This window comes from Drosophila tropicalis, unplaced genomic scaffold (genome assembly GCF_018151085.1).
Source record: "Drosophila tropicalis isolate 14030-0801.00 unplaced genomic scaffold, ASM1815108v1 contig_158, whole genome shotgun sequence".
Classification (NCBI taxonomy): Eukaryota; Metazoa; Arthropoda; class Insecta; order Diptera; family Drosophilidae; genus Drosophila; species Drosophila tropicalis.
The window spans coordinates 10,519,288-10,540,518 of NW_027172602.1; the positions used below are offsets into that span (position 1 = coordinate 10,519,288).

Consider the following 21,231-nt stretch of genomic DNA (forward strand, 5'->3'; position numbering starts at 1 on the left):
ATTTACAAGGGGAAGACATTACTATTAATCTCCTGTTTGTTAAGTCGAGACAATTGAACAGAGAGAAAGAGAAAGAGACTAGATCACTTGAGCAGATCTTTATCGTTATCGAGATATTGATAGAATCATCATGAAGCTCATTAATTGACTACCTTGTCAGGAGAAATTAGTATCCTAGTTATCACTCATTTTAATTATGAATCCTTTTCACCTCCTTTTCATATTACATATCAAATCATACGCATCGTTAGCCTTACATTTCATTAAGGATCTTATGGAAACTCCAGATTTCAAAAGGGTGGAGCGAGTAACACAGAAACAGATCCTTTGGAAGTGTAGAAAAGGAAACATAGTAATGGAATATGTTTGTCACTCAAAATAAACAATTAATCCTAATTATTTAAGTAGGTAGTCACTTGGACTAAAGGCTAAATTGAAAGCATTGAATGATGGATATTAAATCATTTTATATCTATGTATCAATTGATTGAGATATTTGGAGAACTGTTGAGCCAAGTATGTAATTAAAGAACTCTTTAACTGCAACAAATATGTATGTATTTTGTATTATTATTCATTTAATTTTTGCAATTCTGCAAATTTTACTTAATTTAATTGCAGACGTTCGCCTCATTTGAATGTTTGCCAATATATTTATATATATTTTTTTTTCCATTTCACCCTTCTCATAATAATAATAACTCAATTTTATTTATGCATATCCACTCTATATATATATATGTATATATATGTAGATATATCTATAGATTTTCAATTGTCGTTTTTTTTGTATTGTATTTTGTTATTGCATTTTATTTATTCCTGGGGCAACTATTTCTGCCCGAGGCTTTTGTTTTTGTTCTTGTAATGCAATTAATTGTCAATTTAAATTGAAACATCAAATTTAATATAAATGCATTTTAAAATGTACAATTAAATTTATTTCAACTAGACAACAAATATGAGAGAGAAAAAAGAATTTGCACACTTGGCCACACAATTAATTATTGATTTTAAATAGTAAAATTGACACTCGTAAGGTGGAAAAAAAAAGAAAAGTCAGGCCACAAGAAGAATTTTCCTAAACGACTAGAATATACCCCTTAATGCGATGCAGTGCCAAAGAGTTAAATGGGCTTCGATCGAAATGGGGGATATTCAGAAGACAAGGATCAAATTTGGAACCGTTTTAAGAACGTTTCTTCTCCATTTTCATTCTTTACTCTTAATCTTTCTCTTGTCCAAGTCAAGTCAAGTCTTAGTTTATTGCTAGAGCTTTCATCTTTTGTAAATATCTCTATGAGCATTTTGCACTTTTCTAATCTAAAAGGATATACAAAAGGGAAATAAGGATTGACAACATTTTAATATAATTTCAAAGTTATTATATATAGTTATAGAATGGGTAACTGTATTGAAGGATTTATTCAACTTAAGATGAAGTTTTCTTCTATTTTCATTTGAAGAATCGTAGTGGCTGTTGGGTCAATTTAATGGATCAAAAGAATGACAACTCCGTTTAGTCCCCATTCATAAATCTCTAATGAGAATCCTTTCTTCTAGTGGTGGATTGAACTCTTTCAGTAGGAGAAATTGGCGATTGGGGCAATAGTTTTAGCATATCTAAATTGGACCCGCTCCATTTGCCACTGTTTTTTATCTCTGTGATTAGCTAGAATCATTTGCTTTTGGTAAATGTGAAAACGTTTATCACAAATTCGTTAGGCTTAGTTTTAATTAATATTGTCAATATAATATTTAATTTTTGATGGCTTTCCAATTAAATTCATGCAATCTTTGATTGTCATAAGTTGATAGTGTTTTATTTTATTTAAATGTGCGTGTGTGTGTGTGTGCGTGTTTTTTTTTTATATTTTATTTAATAGCATGGCGCGAGTGTGTTTTCTTTTTTTTTTTTTTTTTTTTTTGTATTATTATTATTATTGTGTTGGTTTTGTTGAACTTTGACCGACGTTTATTTGTTTGTATAGTAAACTTTCGGTTAAATAAAGTGGCCAATAGTTTAACAGCCAACAACAAAAGCAACAACAAAGCCACTTAGCATGAAAATCCTTTATGGCAAGGTGACCCGCAATTTTACCGCATTCAAATGGTCAACACCAACAACAACAACAAGAACAAGCGACAAACTAAAAAATCGACCAACAAACAAAAAAAACACAAAAAACCACGTATAAATGGCAGTGGTTGAAAGGGAAGGGCCAGGGAAGGTGTCGGTGGCTAAAGGGTAGAAAATTTGAAAGTTGTTTTTGTATTGTTTATGCTCATTAACCAATATACATACATACGCACATAAAATGGCTAAATCGAAAAAAAGTGTTGCCTACTTTTTTGGGCTTTAAAGCCCACAGCAAGTCTTTAATTAAACGTTTTGCCACTTAATGGAACTTAATGTATATAAATAGATATAAAACGCAAGTGCATATTGTGGAATAAATACTTACTCTGACAATTGCCAATTGGTGGCATACGAAAACCAGATAATGGATCCGTCGAGAAGTGAAATGGTCGCTGGCCAAAGGCGAAATGGAATTGTTGTTGCTGTCCTAAAAGGGATAACACTAAGTTTTTTTCAGTTTTAATTATCTGTTCTTAGCTTAAAAAGGTTTTTGCCTTTCACAATGTGTCAGTGTGTGTGTGTGTGTGTCCCTGTCTTTATAGATTTTTGTATATGAACATGCAAAAATGCTGAACTATTCAAATCTTAGAAAACATTAACCCTCGCTTAAGTATTGAAAGTGAAATGACAATGGGCAAAAGTTTTGCCAACTCATACACACACACACACACACGCGTACAAGAACTAAATGCCCCCCCTCCCTGCCTAACAATATACAAGTTTAACTCTATGTATGTACCTATGTACATATGTATGTATAAACCCTTTTTGCAGTTACAGTTTTACGGCTTGGATTGTATTCATTATAAAATAATAACCTTTTGTCTGTTGTTGTCGAACCCCACGACTGAATTTTCCATTTATGCAATATGCATGTGTGTGCGTTCTCTTTCTCTCTGCCACGCTCTCTGTGTGTATTTATCTCTCCCTCTATCTCTTTCTGTCTGGCATTTTGGGTTATAAATCATTTCATGGATTGAAAAACCAGATTACACACAGACAACAACTTGCTAAAAGTTGGCAAAAACTGAAATCGTTTACTCTTACTGTTGTCCTCTTGTTCTTGTTCATTGTCCTTCTATTGCCTACACTTTTGCCACTGTTTTACAGTCTTAAACATATGCAAAGTAAAATATATTTGCATGCTTATAAATATGTATGTGCACACACACACACACACACACACAACTGTATACAAATATTTATTTCAATGTAGGAAGAGGCCTGACTAATGAATATTCCTGCTCAACATTTCGACTCGAGATTAGCTAGAGATGGCCCAAAGACAATTGACAGAATACTTTTCATTCAATTAAGCATGAAAAATATCATCAGAAACTTGAAGAAATATTTGCTTGAAATATATAACGAATTTTCGATATTTTCATTGAATAAAATGTATTTGAAATTTGTATATATTTAACTGTATGAAATCATGGAAACTTCGATTAAACTAGTTAACTTAACTTGGACTTGCGATTTGCCATCTCTAGTTGTCTATTAATATACGAGAAGCTAAGCTTTAATAGTTTCTCTGTCTGATGTTCTATTATACAGAAATCCTTTCTCTCTATGTACAGCTGTATATAAACGTATGTGTGTGTGTGTGTGTGTGTAAAGAACAATTCATCTATTTGGCAACTAATAAATTGCTTTGCATTGTCCTGCAAATGAAATACAATGCCAAAAACTCATTCCATAGCACTTTTGCTTGACTCTGCTGGTGATTTGGTTTCATTTTTGTTTGTGTTTTTGTGAATTTCGTTGTTGTGTGGAATTGGCTTAGGGTTAAGTGGCAACTTACTGGTTTTGGAGCGTGGCTCCCGTGGCCCATCGACAGTCACTTTGATCGCCTTATTGTAGGTGGCTATATGCGGTGGATTCGTTGATACGGTGATGGTTAAGGTAAAGCTTTTCCCTGCAAACATGACAACAAGAAGAAGAAGAACAACAACAATATAAATAAATGTTAAACAATTTTATGACAATTATTACCATAAATGTCTAGCAGTCACGCAATTGTAGGGAATTGTCACATCATAAAACAAACAACATAAAACTAATCATAAAACGAAATCAAAGTAATAGTTGTGACTAGTAGAGTTGGGGCTTGTGTAAAATTGCAGCTGCTACCTATCGAAAGGAAATCAATAATCAGTCTAGAGACTCACAAGATCTGTGGAGATCATGAAATTTTCGCTTTTTGCCACAAAATTATCTATTTATTTGTCTCTCCAACAACTTGGCGGAATATTAGAGGAGTTGGATGGCAAAGAATTGCGTAACAATGAACTTCACTTGAGGAAAATGAACACTAAAAGTGTTTTTTGCACTCTCCCCCCCACACACACACACATCCCTCTTATCTCTTGACATTCGAAGAAAAAAGAAGCTGGCAAATGCCACTTGAGTATAAGTCTCAACTGCAAACATAGCTCAAGTTTTTTCTTGGCTGTTTTTTTTTTTTTTTTTTTGTCTCCGTTGGGTTTTGTTTCTTTTAAACGAGCTGTGGTGGGGTGGGGGAGGCGTATCCCAATTCAGTGGAGTGTGCACAGGAACATATGTAAGTCTTTGCTAACCTTCTAACGTTAAGCAACTCCAACTGAACGAAAGCCGCCCCTTGTCAGATCCGCCCGCTCGCTGTCGGCGGTTTATTTTGTATGTGCCGAAATGATTTACGCTTTGTTTGTCAACTTAAAAAGCAAACTGAAACTGAAGTGGATGAAAGGACACGTGGAAACAATTGTGCGAGTTGGCATCGCGTGCGGGTGGTCAGGGGGAAAAAACTCCTTAAGACACATATATTACACATACGACGCGTTGTCATAGACAAAAAATGGCAAACCGGACGGAAAAAGGGACGCAAGGCAGCAAAATGCTTTTTAATTGAATCGAAAGAAAAGTTGTCTCCCATTCTATTTCTATCTCTCTCTCTCTCTCTGTGTGTCCCCCCTCACACTTTGTCCGTGGCAACACTTGACAATGACAAAGATAAAAAAAAGGGGGCGTGACTGAGGCGTAACAAGTTAATTAAAAAGAAAACTGCGGCACAAATGAAATAAATCTTCACTTAAGCAAAAACCATATGTGTGTGAGTGTGTGTGAGAGTGTGTCTTCGTGTCTGTGTGTATCTATGGGTGTTAAGGGTTCGGCAAAGTCTTGAACGAGCCAACGACATGCCAACAGCAGATGAATTTAGTTTAAGTTATAATTAATTCCCTTTATTTAAGGCTAACGCATAAAACTAGAATATAAATTCAATTAAATTTGCGCAAAACTTGAAGAATGAAAATTTATATAGAATGAAAATTAACATGTGTCGGAAGACATTTTAAATGAAAAGCCTGTCGACAAACAACTGGCAAATCCTCATGGCAAATCCGTGTCAATTTACGCCCAGAAAGCAGGCATCATAAATCAATTTGTTGTATGTATGTGTGAAATGTGGAGAGGGGGGGACAATGGCGGCTAATGCAAAGCAAAACATGGCAAACACGTGTCAAATGTTTTTGCCCCATCTGCCCCGGGGACGAATGGGTGTGTGCAGTGTGGGGAGTTGGCACGATTAAGTTCCTCTTCTCCTTCTTAGGCTTGTCAATTTTTGTGGCTGGCCTCGCTTTCACTTTCCTAATCTAACCATTTAATTGTTTTTCGTGGCTTCAAAAACTCAAAATGCTTTGCAATTAAATTCTATGTACATGAGTAATCCCAGACGCTTTCCACTTTTCGATTCAAATATTTGACTCGTGTGAAAATTTATGGAAAATTAATCATAGAGATAAGCCAAGAGACATGAAATCAATGTACTTAACAATCTTTAAGTCGAGACTGAGTCTGAGAACTTTGCCTGGAGACTCGCTTGGACTGAATTCAAACTCAACACTAACAAATCTCATTCGTTTCGAATCCAGCTCAAATCTCATCTAGCCTTACCTTGCATTAAGCCTTGTATCAATATATCAGCTTAATTTCACTTGGTCACAATCTTCTTGTCCTTGCCAGCAAAGTATTGAGGAGTGTAAATACTTTTAGGATAGAAATGTACTTATAATCTAAGGTTAATAATAATGATCTTCAGTCATGTTTCATTTCTTATACTTTATCTGTTATAAATATTGGCCTGAATGGAGTTGGCCTGTTGCTTTTTAGCCCCTTTAGAAATCAGGAAACAGAACCAGAGAAAAGGCCAAAACAGCAAAATGTGCAGAATTCTGGCATTTCAACTAGCAGAAGAAGCAAAGGGAGAGGCATGGGCAACTCCCACCCTCAAATCACTTTGAGTGCCGAGTCTTTTCATCCATTTGTGTCCTTTTCACAGCTTCCTCACCAAAAAAAAAAAAAAACGAAGAGGTGTCGGTTGACTGGGGAAACTTTTTTCCTTACTCCTCATACAAATATATATTTGTTGTATTTTTTTTCTTTGTTGCCTTTTTAACGCCTCCTTTTTGACACTTGCTTGCTTGCCTTTTGTCGCTGGCTGTCTTTGTCGTTTGTCTTACTTCGTTTCGACGTTTATTTTGTGTCTTTTGAAAAAAAAGAGGGGAGCAAAGGAATTGGCTGTTTGTCTTGGAGTTCATTTTGTGGCTGCCTTTTTTTCTGTCTGTGTGTGTGTGTGTGTGTCCCATTTAGATGGGGGAAGAGTAATAGAAACCTCTAACTGGAGTTAAGGCAAAGAAGGCGGTTAACTTGTGAGCTCCCGCCTGTTCTCGATTATGGCGTTCGATTTATGGAAAGAGGAAAGGTTAGTGGGTTAGATGGTTTGTGGGTGGTGGGGGCGGGGAGGTAGGTGGGTGAATATATTGACGCCGCGACAAGCTGTCGTAACAGGCAGCAACTGGCACTGCTTTTGCGTCCCCTCTACGGCACCCCAACCCTCTTTCATACCCCTCTAAAATGTGCGTGCATGTGCATGGCACTTTGCTAATTAAAAGTGTAGCCTAACACAGGGCGCCGGGGCCCAAATAAATCGATGCCCTGGGTAATTAAATTGCCCGACAGAGCACCGACGCCCTGTTAAATGCAGGCCCTGAATGCCCTCATGCATTTTGTTATTGTAATTAGCAAACAAAATGGCGGCTGCCATCGTCATCGTCATCGTCATGACTCTGTCTCTGTGTGTGTGTGTATATCGCACATACGCAACGTGGTATGTAACATGCAATGTGTGCGGGTGCTGCATATGATCTGCATCAAGCCACAGCAGCACCAGCCACCCTAGAGACTCTCATCCTGTCTGCCATTATTATGCAATTCTATAAAACGCCATCCACTTGAACTCCATCAACGTTTGAAACTTTTAAATTAACATGACAAACTACATGGAAGGAATTAAGGAAAGTTCTTTGATTTTGCCTCTCTGTTTTTACGCCAAATGACGATTAACTTCCGGACTTTAGCATGAAGCTTCATTTAAAATCCATATCCGTCAAAGGCAACAATGCAAAATAAAACTGCTAGCAAAAACAACACAACACAACACAGAAAAAGACAAAAACATGGAGAACATGTTGGTTTTGTTTGACGTCGCGTCTCGGCCTAAATGAATGGAGAAATTTACAATTAAACGCCTCGAATGCGAATGAGAGAGATAGATGAGGACAGAAACACTTCCACATTGGCATGCCAAATGATGACAATGAATGAATCTCGTGTGTGCGGGTCGGTTCAAGCCTCGAGCCGCTGACCAGAGCAGACCTTTTTGTCTTTCTGCCTTCGTGCCCCCTTGGCTGGCCTGTTGAGGCTTTGGTTTTTTGCGGTTCTACCGCAGCGGATGCGTTTGCCTTGGCGCCCCCGACCCGCTCCAGCCTTATAAGGGAGAGATAAAGAGTAAAATTGGAGTACATACTCCATTAGTGTTTGTAGGTGGCAAAGGACCAAATTGGATTGATGTTTGATTTCTTGTTTTTATTTCTTTTCGAATTATTCCGCATGGTTATTGTTTGTGATTTTTGCCTGAACGATGGCGCATTTGAAAAACCTTGAACCCAAAGAAGTGTTCGCTTAACTTTGTTCCGTTTGAGTGTTGCCTTTAGCCCAAGGATGCTTGGAAGTCTGTCCTGATGAACTGCCTGACGATTTGTGCAGTGCTTAACAAGCGGTTAAATGGATACAAAAGATTTTTGTAAAAATACGAAAAGCGAAAACAGTGAAAACAGTGAAAAGATGACAGCCATGCGAAAAATGCACGAATACAAAGGAGAGCAGAGCAGAGCAGAGACCCGGAAACAAAAAAGAAGAAAAGGGGAAAGAGTAACAAAACTTTTGCCACTCAGCGGAATGACGAACGGAACTGGTGATAATTGAACAAATTGTTTCCAGTGTGCAGCCGAAACCCGAGCTTAAATATACCCCATGAGGGTCGGGGGCGGACAAAGAACTCTCAAGTGCTGCCCGAAAAGAGCCAATAAGAGGTGACCGACCAAGCACTTGAAGTGAAAACTTTTACACTCCAGCAAATAAATAAAAAAGTGAACAAAAAAGTAAATAAATTCATTAAACTAGAAATTGTTTGTTTGGTGGGCTATTTAAGTAACACAAGACTCTAACAGATCTCGATACACTTCATTGAAATCTAGGCGATCTTTGTTATCGTTTATCGCTTTAAAGCTACTTGAACTAACAATCGAACCACCATTCGGTGGCAATGTATGAAGGACAACACTCAAGATATAGATCCATATCGAAAAGAAGTAACTCATTTTCGCTATCATTTATCGACTTATCGATAGTTTTGCTTAGGCTAACCAAAATAAGGAATTGCACAAGATCCTAACAGATCTCGATAAGCCGATTGTCGCTATCAGTTATTGACTTCTCGATAGTTTTGCTTAGGCTAACCGAGATGAGGAATTGCCGACGAATTTAAAGCTTGGGACATGAACTTTGGACTTACCTCGACCACTTCGTCCGACAAATCGCAGATCATTGAATTTGGCCACTTGATTCTTCATAACGGCGGTACAGTTGCGCAGTTCGGCGCAATAGTTTTCATCGTTGCCCGCTCGCACGGTGACCATGGTGCCATCCATTATGTCGCCGAGTGAGACAACCTTAAAGGCCACCGGCAGTGTTTTGTTCGAACGCCAATGCGGTGGCAGGACTGTGCAAACGAATAGGGGACTGCTGGTCCGTATCAGTTCGCCGGGATGTTCGGTAAGGAAATCCCCAAGTGTCCTTTCGGCCAAAATGTCTGATGTCATTTTGGTGTAGGCTTCGTTTAGCAGTTGGGCGGGTGTGGGTGGTGTGTTTTGTTCTGTGTTATTATTATTATTGTTGTTGTTGTTGTTGTTGTTATTACTGGAGCTGCTGTTGTTGTTGGAGCCATTTGTGTTGCTTGTGTTATTGTTGTTGCTATTGTTGCTGCTTGTATTGTTGTTGTTATTGTTATTTGTATTATTGTTGACCGTCGATGACGTCGTGTTGCTTGTTGTTGTAGTTAAATGCATTTTGTGGCTGTTGTTGTTGCTGCTGCTGTTGATATTGTTGTAGTAGTTGCTACTGTCGCTGTAGAGATTATGATGTTGTTGTTGTTGATGCTGCTGCTCCTGTAGATGTTGCTGATGCTGTAAGTGTTGTTGTTGCTGATGTTGTTGTTGTTGTTGTTGATGATGATGTTGCTGGTGCTGATGGTGTTGTTGTTGTTGCTGCTGGTGTTGTTGTTGTTGTTGTTGTTGCTCAAACTGCTCCAGTTGCCCTTGAGCGTGAGCGTTGACTTTTTTTAAACGCACAATTTTGTCTTTGTATTTAAACAATTTGCACAACAAAAAAAAGGTGTTTTAATATTTATTCAATATCAATCCGTCTCGTTTCAGAGCCTATAAGAGAAGAGAGTATTCGATAATTGTTTAATAAGTAATCACTTTCAAAGTTCATCATACATATAAACTGAATCTCTTAACGTTAATTTAAACCTAGTCGGTGGCTCAATGGAGACCTACTAAAACTACAATTCTGTTGTGCTCGAGTTCGAACCCCGACATAGGTGGAGTTTCCCCCGGTGAAGCAATACTGAAAGGTAGTTCCGTCGGGGATAATGGAAACGATTGTGGATAACGAATAATTTTTTTTTTTTTTCTTAACGTTAATTTAATGGCTTATATATATAGACTCTAATAGGCCTCAATTAAGTCCATTGCTAGAGAGTATACTTTACTTTTTTTGGCCTTAATTATGTCTTGACTTGAATTCTGAAGAAATTAAAAAGACAACACTGATCAGGATCGATTTCATTCACCAAAAGTGGCTTGAAGTTGGAGAAGAAATGGAGAAGTGGTGGATTTTGCTCAGTGTATGGTATGTGTAGGTTTGAAAAAACCTTGCAACATGTCATACGCCCTGTTTTAGTGTCTTTAAATCACAGCACCCAAAAAAAGGGAAGGCATATTACGTGGCGGTATGTTTGTGTGTGTGTGTGTGGCATGTGCCGGCATAACGACACCCACCATAAACACAAATCAATTGTCAACCATTTGGCCTCGGTATAGTCTCGGTGTTAGGCCTCTCTCTGGTCCTCTTCGACTCGGGTGCAAAACGGAACGCAATTTGCATTGCACTTTTCAATTTCCTGCAAAGGACTTCATTGAATGTTCTGGCCTGGCTGGCCGGCTGGACGGCTGGCTGGCTGGCTGGCTGCCTGGCTGCCTGGCTGATTGCCAGGCAACACTATCCATAAACGTAACGAAACGCATCTACTCGGCATTCCTATCTGCATCTGCATCTGCATACGTATCCGCGCCGCATCTCGTACCCGAAAAACCAGTGTCAAAATGATTGTGGACTCACGGGTGAGAATTTGTGGTTTGATACTTGCATATTTTGTCACTTGTTCAACGGGACGAGCCAGCATACATACAGAGGAGAACACAAACGCACGCAGAGCAAGAGAGAGAGCAAGAGAGAGACAGAGACAGAGAGCACATAGATTGACCGCATCCGTTGACCTTGTGCTGGGTTTGGGTTTTGGTTTTGATTGTCATGTAACAACTTTAAAAAATTTGGTAGAAAAACCTTTTGAAACTGCCCCCCGCACTCCCTTCATCGTAGTTAACATCCAGCTGCTCTCTCTTCCTCTTCGGGACTTCCTCCAACTTCTGCCCGCAGTTGACCGATAAAAATTACTTAAAAATGCCGCAGCTCATGGGTTGACTTTTGGCCAACACAACGCGGGGGCCCACGAACAAAATGGAACACAAAAAAAAAAGAACAACTGAAAATGGACTACAAGGAAATCGCGGCAAAAATCCAACGGAAGCCAAACGTGTCACCGCGAGGGCAAAAAAAAAAGAACAAAAAACAGATAAAAAAAAAACAGGCAAGTAGGAAAAACTCGCAACAGACCAGACACAGAGAGTGGTAGGGAGAGATGGAAAAAGAGACCCTGCTGGATGTCGTTGTCGTCCGTCGCCATTTGCCTTTCATTTTGCGTTGTGTTTGGCGGCCAGCCTTTTATTGTAAATTTACTTTATAAAGGTTATTAACGGATCCCAAAGCCATGGGGAAGAGAGTCTCTTCTTCTGTAGTGGATGTAACGAAATGTGTCAAATTGTTTGGGGTGGGGGGTTAAATGGCTACCCAGCTGTGCGTCTAATGGAACTCTATTCGATTTGCTAACCAAAATAACACTTAACCTTTAGTTAGCATAAATAACTTTCAAAAATTCACGTGCTAACTTGTACTTAACCTTTGGTTAAGCTATGTTTTAAAAAAATATATATTAGTCCTGCGTGCCTAAGCAGCATTCTCTTTTGTTGTTGATCTCGCATTTAGCACAAATTAAGAAATTGCTGTCATTTTGTCACTTTGAGCAAAGAAAAGGTCTTAAATACTTCTTTGGCCAAAAAGGGTGCCATAATCCGCGCTTGCCATCGCCCAGCATCAATTGTTAGGAGGATATCGAGGAGGAGGAGGACAACGAGGATATGTCATTTGGAGCAACGTCACGCGCGGTTTGTCACCTCGTTCCCACTCATTCCTTGATGCCTGCTGCAACTGACTAACAGTTTTTTTTCCCTCAATTTTTGATTTTTCCTTTCTTTCGGTTTTTGTTTTTCGTTTTGCCAGACTGCTGGCTGGCTGGAGGCTAAATCAAAATTCATGGTTGATGGTGACGACGGTATCAATAGCCGAGGTGCTGGGTTACACGCAAGTTTAACCCTTTGATGACCCAACCATTCGTTCCCTTTCCCGTCGCCCCACATCCCGTTCGCTTTCGAGGATTCGTTTATACACCCACCGCACACATGTACAACATGTAAATTGTTTCAATTTGCGGCATTTGCCGTAAAGCTGCGCAATTTTCGACATGCCATGGATACACACACACACACACACACACACACACACACACACACACACACACACACACACACGCACACACACAGACAAAGAGCTCAGCTCAGATCAACTTCTACCACTCTCCCTGACCTTGTCCGTCCCTTTTGGCATTTTTTTTTTAGCCTCTCTCGTTTTTATCGTTCTTTCTTTCTCATAGTTAGTTGGGCCATGTCCAGCTGTTGGCGCTCCCAGCCAAAAAGGGATAAAAACCCGTGAAATGCCATATGTCCGTATGTATGTACATACATATGTATATAAAATACTAAACTTGTTAAATGCTTATACATATATATATGTAATTCTTTGTGTGCGTGTGTGTGTGTGTGGGTGTGTGTGGGTGTCGCTGCTGTCGTCTCCGTTGGTTCAACTGTGGAAAACTGGCTACTGGACTGCCGCTACTTTGATGTAGTTAAATTTTAATTGGACTTTGGGTTTTTGTTCCCAGTCTGTGGTATTTCATTTATGCCCATGAAACAACAACAACGACAACAACAATGATGTCAAGTCGCACACACACACACACACACATGTAAATATAAGTGTGTAGGTGTGTGTGCGAGTTGTTATTAAGGTATTTCATATATTAAATGAACCGATTTCGGCTTAAACAAGTACACACCCTTTGTCGAGTAAAAGAGAAAAATTTCTACAATTTAAAAACAAAAATTCATCACTTCGTTGATCGTTGCTCTAAACCGCTTCAATTTGAGATTTATCAAGTTATTTCTTCTTATTAATTCAAGATGCAAGAGCCAAAGAGTTGTAAGGTGGCTTGATGTCTCAAGAAAGATATGGCTATGAAAGATATGGAAACTTTCCTTGGGATCCCTAAAGCACTTTGACTTGTCTAGGAGTTGTAACTATTTACCACTAAAAATATGTTACTAAGTGATACTTAAAAACTTCTCCTTCTTCTATTGGAAAGCGATTTTCCATTGATTCCCAAAAATGATTCTTATTTGGGAGTCCCTTGAAGAAAACACTTTCTCTTTCTCTTCCTTTGTATGCAATGTGAATAGCAATCCATCTGACCATTTATCAATCTATTTAACCCCACCACACAGATTGTGAAATTGTATTTATTTTTGGTTTTCCTTTTGTTATTTTTCTTTTTGGTTTTATGACAAAATAAAAATATGTAAACAAAACAGAGGCAGATGCATAAATTGACTAACTGACGCATGTGTGTGTGTGTGTGTGTGCATTATCAAGTGCATTTTGTTGTTTTATGAAATTTAATTGCCATAAACAAAAACAAAAACAGAAGCCTTAGCCGTAGCTAAAGGCAAAGGCAAAGAACATTTTGCTGCATTCTTATTTATAAAGACATAAAACCCAGGACAGACGCAAGGCAGAAAGGTCATAAAAAAATATGATCCATGATGGTGATGTGGAGGGAGGGGCCAGCAGCAGCATATCAAAGGCGGCTAAAAAACACATTGGGTGGTCGCCCCCCAAATCAATTTCAACTGCCTGCAGCTCCGCCTTTAGCTTGGTCGAGCACAAATTGCATAAATATAGTTCAGAGTGGAGTCTTTAACCCTTTGACTGCAATTGACAATGTGCCAGGCAGCTGGGAATAAAAGGAAGGATGCCTATGTATGAATACACCATTCCGTCAGTCGAACGTTTCACATGTTGCAGGTGGGTGCAAAACAGAGACAGAGCCGGAGAATGCGACTTGGGAATGGAAAGAGTGTGTTGAGCAATCAACAGCAATTTGGCATAGCCAAATGGGGCCAAATCTATGAGTTGGCTGACAGGAGGGCATGAGGATTAGGTGGTGGTGGCGGAGACTTAAGGGGACAACCGTGTCAAAACAATGTACGCACTAGAAGTCATTTAATTTGTTAAACTCGGTGATTCCGACAAACTCCTTGGCACACAGACACACCCAGACAGACAGACATGTCCTGCAAGTATCAGGAAATGAGAATTGGAAATAGGAGTGGCTGAATGGGAGGATGATATTCAAGTTATGCAGACATTGGTGATAACACAACAACACTGATCAACAAAAACAAGAGCCAAAACAATTGACCGTACTTAAAAATGAGTCTATTGATCAATTCAAGCTACGAAAAGGATCTAAGATTAAGTCAAAGAATTGTGAATCGGTTATTATTCCTAAGACACCAAAAACGTCAAATCAAATGAAGTCTTAGATGAAATTGAGTCTTGAATTTGCAGCCATTCGATTTATTCAATTGTCTTTTGCTGAACAGTGTTTTAATGTGAAGGTGACAGATACGCAGACAGACAGATGATTAGGAAAATGGTGGCGGGGAAAGAGGAGAAAACACTGGACGACGTCTTCAAGGGTTGCATGTGTCTGCGGTTGTGTCCAACGATGATAATGATGATGATGATGATGATGATGATGGGGGGAAATTTTTGGGGAATGTATGGAGGAAGGCATATTGCAGTTGCCGTTTGCATGGTTGCAGAGGCTTTGTATCATTTAAACATTGAAGCAATCTGAACCAACAACAACCCCCCATTGAGGGGTTGACAATTGAGATGCCATACCAAGCCCGGAAATGCAAATTATGTTATGTGTCAAGTAACCGGAAAATGCATTTTAATTGCCGCTTAAAATTCCCCCTTACAATACAAATTCATTTCACTCCAATTCCAATCCCAATCCCAATCCACTTGTCGTTTCCAATCGATGGCTAATAAACCGAATAACAAATTTACCCAAAAAATACACAGAAGCAAAACAAGAGTGCAAAAAAAATTAACAACAATAAGTAAAAAGGCAAAAGACATAAAAGTAGTAACCAGAAAAACCAGAACACCAAAAACCCCAAATGGCTAACCAGTAAAACCAAATGAAACCAAACCGAAAGCCGACTTCATCAACAACATCAAGAGAAAGACAGGGAGAGATAGAGAGAGAGAGAGAGTGAGGCAGAACATTTTTAAGCTATAGTTGCATTTGCACTTCCAGCACTTGCAGTTGCAGCTGCTCAAAATGCAATTTTTCACTTTATGTGGGATGGGGAGGGGCGGTGGGGACAAGAGTTTGGGCAAAGTCCTGTGTAAAATCCAATCAAGCCTCAAAAATGTTGAACGCCTGCTTCTGTTCCTGTTGCTTAAAAGCAAAAGCCAAAGCCAACTGCGGGCAGAGGCAAAGCAAACAAACAAGGACACAAGCACACACACACACACACTAAGATACATATATAGCACTCTAGTTTAGTATAGAGAAGGACATTTGGTAGAAGCAAACAGGCTGCAATCTGGACTTATTACGCCACTTAAAGCCTAAAAATAACAACAAGCTACCAGAAATGAGTTAAATGCAATTCAACAACACTATGAAGAAATTGCAACAGAGTTCGGAGTACCACAAATTGACAAATACCCTACACTACCAATGTTGACAGCAAGCCATAGGAGTCCTCTAAGAGAGTGAAGCCAAAGTCGTCTCTTTGTGAGGTTCTTAGCAAGGATATAAAGGCGCTTTTTTCGATTTCCCTAAATGATATTGAATGCTTTGGATCATCTATAAAAGACATTTATGGAAAAAGTCTGAGAGGTATTAACAAAACATTAAGATCGATAAATAACTAACAAGATCTTTAACAAGAAATCTCAATTCTTAAAGGACAATCAATCTGATGTTAAACGAATTGAATTGCATGTTTCACCATGCGAGGGACGTGGGGCGCCTTGTGAAAGCGAAAGCCAATCACTAAACCAAACTGAGAACACACGCATGTTCATTTCTGGCAAGATAATTCAATGCTGCGTTCCAGTCAACCTCATTGGGGCCTTAAATGTCGTCACATTGTCGCCTCGAAGGCAACAGTATGGCATGGAGGATATGGTATCAAGATGGTAGGTGATGGAGGAGATGCACGAGATGGAGGAGATGGAGGAGTGATACAAACGGACACACACTTCGTCGTGTCCATTGTCGTTTGTCGTTTCTTTGTCCGTTTATCAAATGGCCAACGCGTTGGCTTGCCGTTGGTCAACGTCGGCTAAGTGACAAGCAAAACCGCGAATTGACCAGAGAAAGTCCAACTCCAACTACAGCAGGCAACAGCAGCACCGACTCCATTTGCCATTTACCATTGCTGTTGCTGTTGCCGTTGCCATTGCAGTTGCAACAGTCTACTGGCTAGAGGAGGACATGCAACAAGGATGAGAATGAGCACAAGATGCGTGACCCTCCTCCGTGTATATGGGCAACAGAAACGAAACGGGCGGGTTTGGGGATGGAGGAGATTGCCATTGTTTTGGCCGAAAGTTGACCGAAAACTTGGCATTGTTGGTTGCTCGCTTTTTGGTTTTTCTGACCAGCACACACACATACCCAAAGACACACACACACACACACACAGACAGACACGCACAGAGTGCAGAGGCCGAGGCCGAGACACACGCGCCAAAAATGCATCATGAGGATGCATCCTTCTCTACTTTCGCCCTCTCACTCTCTTTCTCTCTGTCTCCTTTCCCTTACTCACTATCTTTGATTGCAGTTTGCAAATGTTGCTTTTGTTGTTTTTTGTTGAGTCCGTGTGTGAGTGTGCGTATGTGTGGGTTTTTTTACTGCTACGTGTTACTGCATCAATTTATGGTTGATTTCGGGTATCTCTTTGTCCTCCACCTTTCGTTTTGCTTCTCTGGTCTGTTGATTCCTGACTATCTACTGCTCTGCTGGTCGACTGCTCCTGGGAAATGTTCTCGGCATGCCGGAAATAAGTTTGCTGTCCGCAAAGTTAGTTGATTTAGGCATTAAAGCCTGACCCATTCAGTGTGGAACTCGGTTTGGGAAGCCTTCATCTAAACAATGTATGGCTCAATTTGCTGTTAGATGCGGGAGCAAATGCTGTTAATTTTCTCTTGAGCTTACGACCACCAATCACCGTATCACACTGCGGCTCTACCAGAGTAAAAGATAAATGGGATTGTGGTTAAATTTTCCCAAGGAGTCCTCAGTTTGCTAAGCTCAAGCAGCAGCTGCACTTGAATATGTAGAAAAATGGTAGAATATAATTGAATTGTGATATAAACACTCAAATCCTCTTGAATAGAAAAGACTTTTTTTCTTTTTTTTGTGGCTTAATTGTATCAAGAAAACCAAAATATTTATAAAAAAATATCTAACTGATCGAGTAATTACAATAATAGGTAAATAATCTCTCATTTGATAAAGTTGTTTATCGTTAAAGCCTGGTCCTTTGCCTCTAATCCAGTTTGCCCCTCAAAGTATGCAATATGTTGAAAAAGTATTTATTATTTTCAACAAATTTATGACTGCTTCTAGGCCTTTTAATTTACAAAATTGTCCATAAGCCTTGAGAATTATATTTCAATTTCCAATATGTTGCAAAAAGCGAATTCTTAGATTGATTATTGCATACTTTATGGGGCAATAGTTCTACCATTTTAAAGCCCTACTTTAGCCACTAATTAAATAAATTCCTGCTAAACCAAAAAAACTGATCATTTAGACTAACGATTAGTAGAATCATCTACAAAGATTAATGTTAATTATTAAATTAATATAAATTTAAATAGATTGAACGTTTCTTTGCTAAGAGGGCAACATCGAGAGTGAAACGCCGGCTTCTGGTCAACCCAAAAGCCGAGTACAGGAGATATTGCATAAGGCCCTAGATATGCAAAGGCCATGCCACAACCAGTTGAGAATTACAACCATATGAAGAAAAAGGGTTCGAGCGTCACTCATTTTGCTTTCACATTAACTCAAGTGTTTTACACGATTCACAAAGTTAAATTGATTTCTTAAAACTAAATCATTAGAGAATTTAGAATGAATTTTCATTTGTTTACTTTATATCACTTAAAAACGGTTGTAAAAAAAACACAATTACCGTTAAATCACTTGTGTATTTTATGATAATTTGATATTGCATTCAGACACATATTGAATTCCTATTGAATTAATTTTGATTTTAATCCTTTGTTTTTTAGAATATTTTCGCTGCTTTTTGTTTTTGGTTATTGGTTTTTAAATGCACTTGACACTTGCGGGCACAAATAATAAGCTTTAGCTGGTTAAAAAAGTCGTGGAGAACTATTTTCAGTGAGCACACGAGTGTTTAAAGGGGAAGCAAACATTTCATTGGATGCCAATTGAGAGGAAGATCCACACACACACTCACACACACAGACACCCGCAGTCACACACACACACACAAACACGAATGTGAGTCTTGTCTTTTACTTTTCCAAATTTTTGTTTTCTTTTTTTCTTTTTTTCTATGTGTGAATTATTTTTGTACATTTTTTTTGTTTGTTTTTTCGAAAATTAAATTCACACTCGCAGCACTCGAGTCGAGTTAAATGTGTTCAGTGAGTGAGTGTGAGTTTGTATGTGTGTGTGTGTGAAAGAGTGTGAGTGTGTGCGTTTTCGAGTTCCACTCAAAATGTTAACGGCAATGCGCCGTTGCAGGCTCTCAATTAGCAGCACGTAGCAAGGGTTGGTTGATTGCCCCGTTGGAGCCCGAAACATAGTCTCCAATATGATTCTCTTTACCCCCCCATCACACATAAACACACACACACACATATATACATATATATTTTGAGCTCCGCCCCCTTCCACAAAATGCAGACGCATTGCCACTTCTATGGTCAGTTTTATTTTTGCTATTATTATTGTAATTTTCTTCTGTGTTCTGTTTTTATTTTTGGGAGAATCGAATTGTGGTGGTTAGTTGAGAGGGGAGAGGACTGTGTGTGTTTGTTGCTGGTTTTGGCTGCTTGTTGCACAGATTTGTTGTTGTTGCATATTTGTGTGCAATTTTTAGTTCAATTATTTTTACACACCCCGCACAAAAAAAAAAAAAAAAAACTAGGTAAAATTTGTTGCCATTTGAAAATTTTAGGCCCAGGAGAGAAAGAATATGTTCATGTATTTTCATGCCTACGAGTGTGCCGATGTCTGCGTGTGTGTGTGTGTGTGGGGGGTGTGTGTGGGTGTGCATGTTGCTGCAACAAAGTGGCAAGTGCAGATTTGAAGTTATTACGAAAAACTAACCAACATTTTGTGGGTTTGAAGTTGTGTGGAATAATATTGGTAGACCTGAAAAGCCTTTGGCTATGTTGCACTTGTTGTTATGCTCATGTATTCCACGTGTGCGTGTGTGCATTTTTTTCACCTCTCTCTCTCTCTCTTTCTGTCACTGTCTCTTTCTGTTTATTTCTCAGGTGAGAAATAGTAGGCTAGAGGGCCACAAAAATTTCTATATTTCTGTTAATTGAAATCAAAAAGAGAAAGTTAAGCAATTCTAAATTGTTGTTGCGTAAGAAAAGTATTTGCCAATCTTTTTAGATAATCAATCAATCAATTAAAAATGCAATTTGGTTGAAAAATTTAAATTCATATCAAGCTTCTTTTGGGACCTAACTAAACTTTATTCAAGTCCTAGATGTGTTATGTTCACTCAGTTGAAATTTGAATATATAAAAAATCATTCCTTACAATTCTTAAGCTCAATTTTATATCAATTTTGGCCATATATCATTCCTGAAGACAAACAGATCTCAAGTTTGAATAGAAAACCCTAAAAAGAGGCTAAATACAGGCTTAAAACTAAAATTGCAGAGCACGATGAATACCTGTCAGCTTGTATCTTGATCTATGTATGATTTTGTATTAGTTGCCCAAGAGATAAGCTCATCTATCGTTAAGAGATTTGCCATCTTGATAAGAATACAAGAGACTTTCTCTTAACTTGGAATTTGCCCTACATTCTTTTTCCATTTTCCGCAAACTATTGTGTTTCTTTACTTTAAAAATCATTTGTCTCTTTCAGAAATTATACGATTTTCTTTAATAAATCTTTAAGAAAATGTTACTTTACTTAAATCAAGCAATTCCTATCAAATTTGGTTGCAGAATATTGAAAATTAAATAGAATAAATTAAGGCTGAAAATAAATACCCATAAAACTATTATATTTCTAGATTGATCTACAACTGTATATACTTAAAAGATTAATTCAAATTATATTTGCAGAAAGTTTCTTTAAAGTGCAAATAGATTAACAAATATTTTCATTTGCGTTAGTCAAAAATTCTCAAATATATTTCGCAAAAATAAACAAAGTATTTTGAATGGTAGACCAAACTAGTCAGAGTCAGGTTGAAAAATATTAATAAAGAGGTTTGCATAAGAGACAAAATAAACTGAATTTCCAACAGTGGAAAGTTCTTGATTAACTTTTAAATATATAATACTTATTCCCATCTTAATGCACCTCGAGATGATCAGTATTGAAGAAGAAAGCGTAACTTCATAGATGCTAGACTGAGAAACAGGACATTTTGTTGTACAAGGAATACTGAATGGTCTGAAGAATTTTGGAGAACTTAATTGTAATTCTATTTAGATTGTGACATTTATGTAATTTGGTTCAAACAGGTTGACTATTTGGCTAATTCAGAATCACAAAGTTCTAGCAAAGAAGTCCATAACTGCCATTGGAATCATCGAGTGCTAAACTTCAACTTTTAGTAATATTTACTAGGTTAATTAATTAATTAATGGAGTAGAGACTTTTAGAGTTTTCCTTGTATAGAGTTATTGATTAAAGGCGAATCTTTGATTATTTTCCCGAAATTATCTTTATGGAAGACGATTAATTTAAACAAATTGAAGTTAATCAAAGTGCTTATCTTTCCATTTTCTTCTCGTTGCGGCAAATCAAGAAAGGGTATGGGATAATAATAATAACAACAACAGAAACAAAAACAACAACATGTAATGAAAT

At 38.2% G+C, this 21,231-nt stretch overlaps 1 protein-coding gene across 1 annotated transcript in view; it reads right to left on the minus strand.

The window, feature by feature from the left end:
* The window catches only part of RunxA (Runt related A), a 32,051-nt gene that overhangs the window by 2,747 nt on the left and 8,073 nt on the right, over positions 1-21,231 (minus strand). Inside the window, exons 2-4 of the mRNA XM_068303094.1 lie at positions 9,033-9,954; positions 3,945-4,058; positions 2,466-2,567 (exon numbers count right to left, since the gene is read on the minus strand). Of these exons, the coding sequence (XP_068159195.1) occupies positions 2,466-2,567; positions 3,945-4,058; positions 9,033-9,585 (769 nt within the window). The 5' untranslated portion in view covers positions 9,586-9,954. The remainder of the gene's footprint in view (positions 1-2,465; positions 2,568-3,944; positions 4,059-9,032; positions 9,955-21,231) is intronic.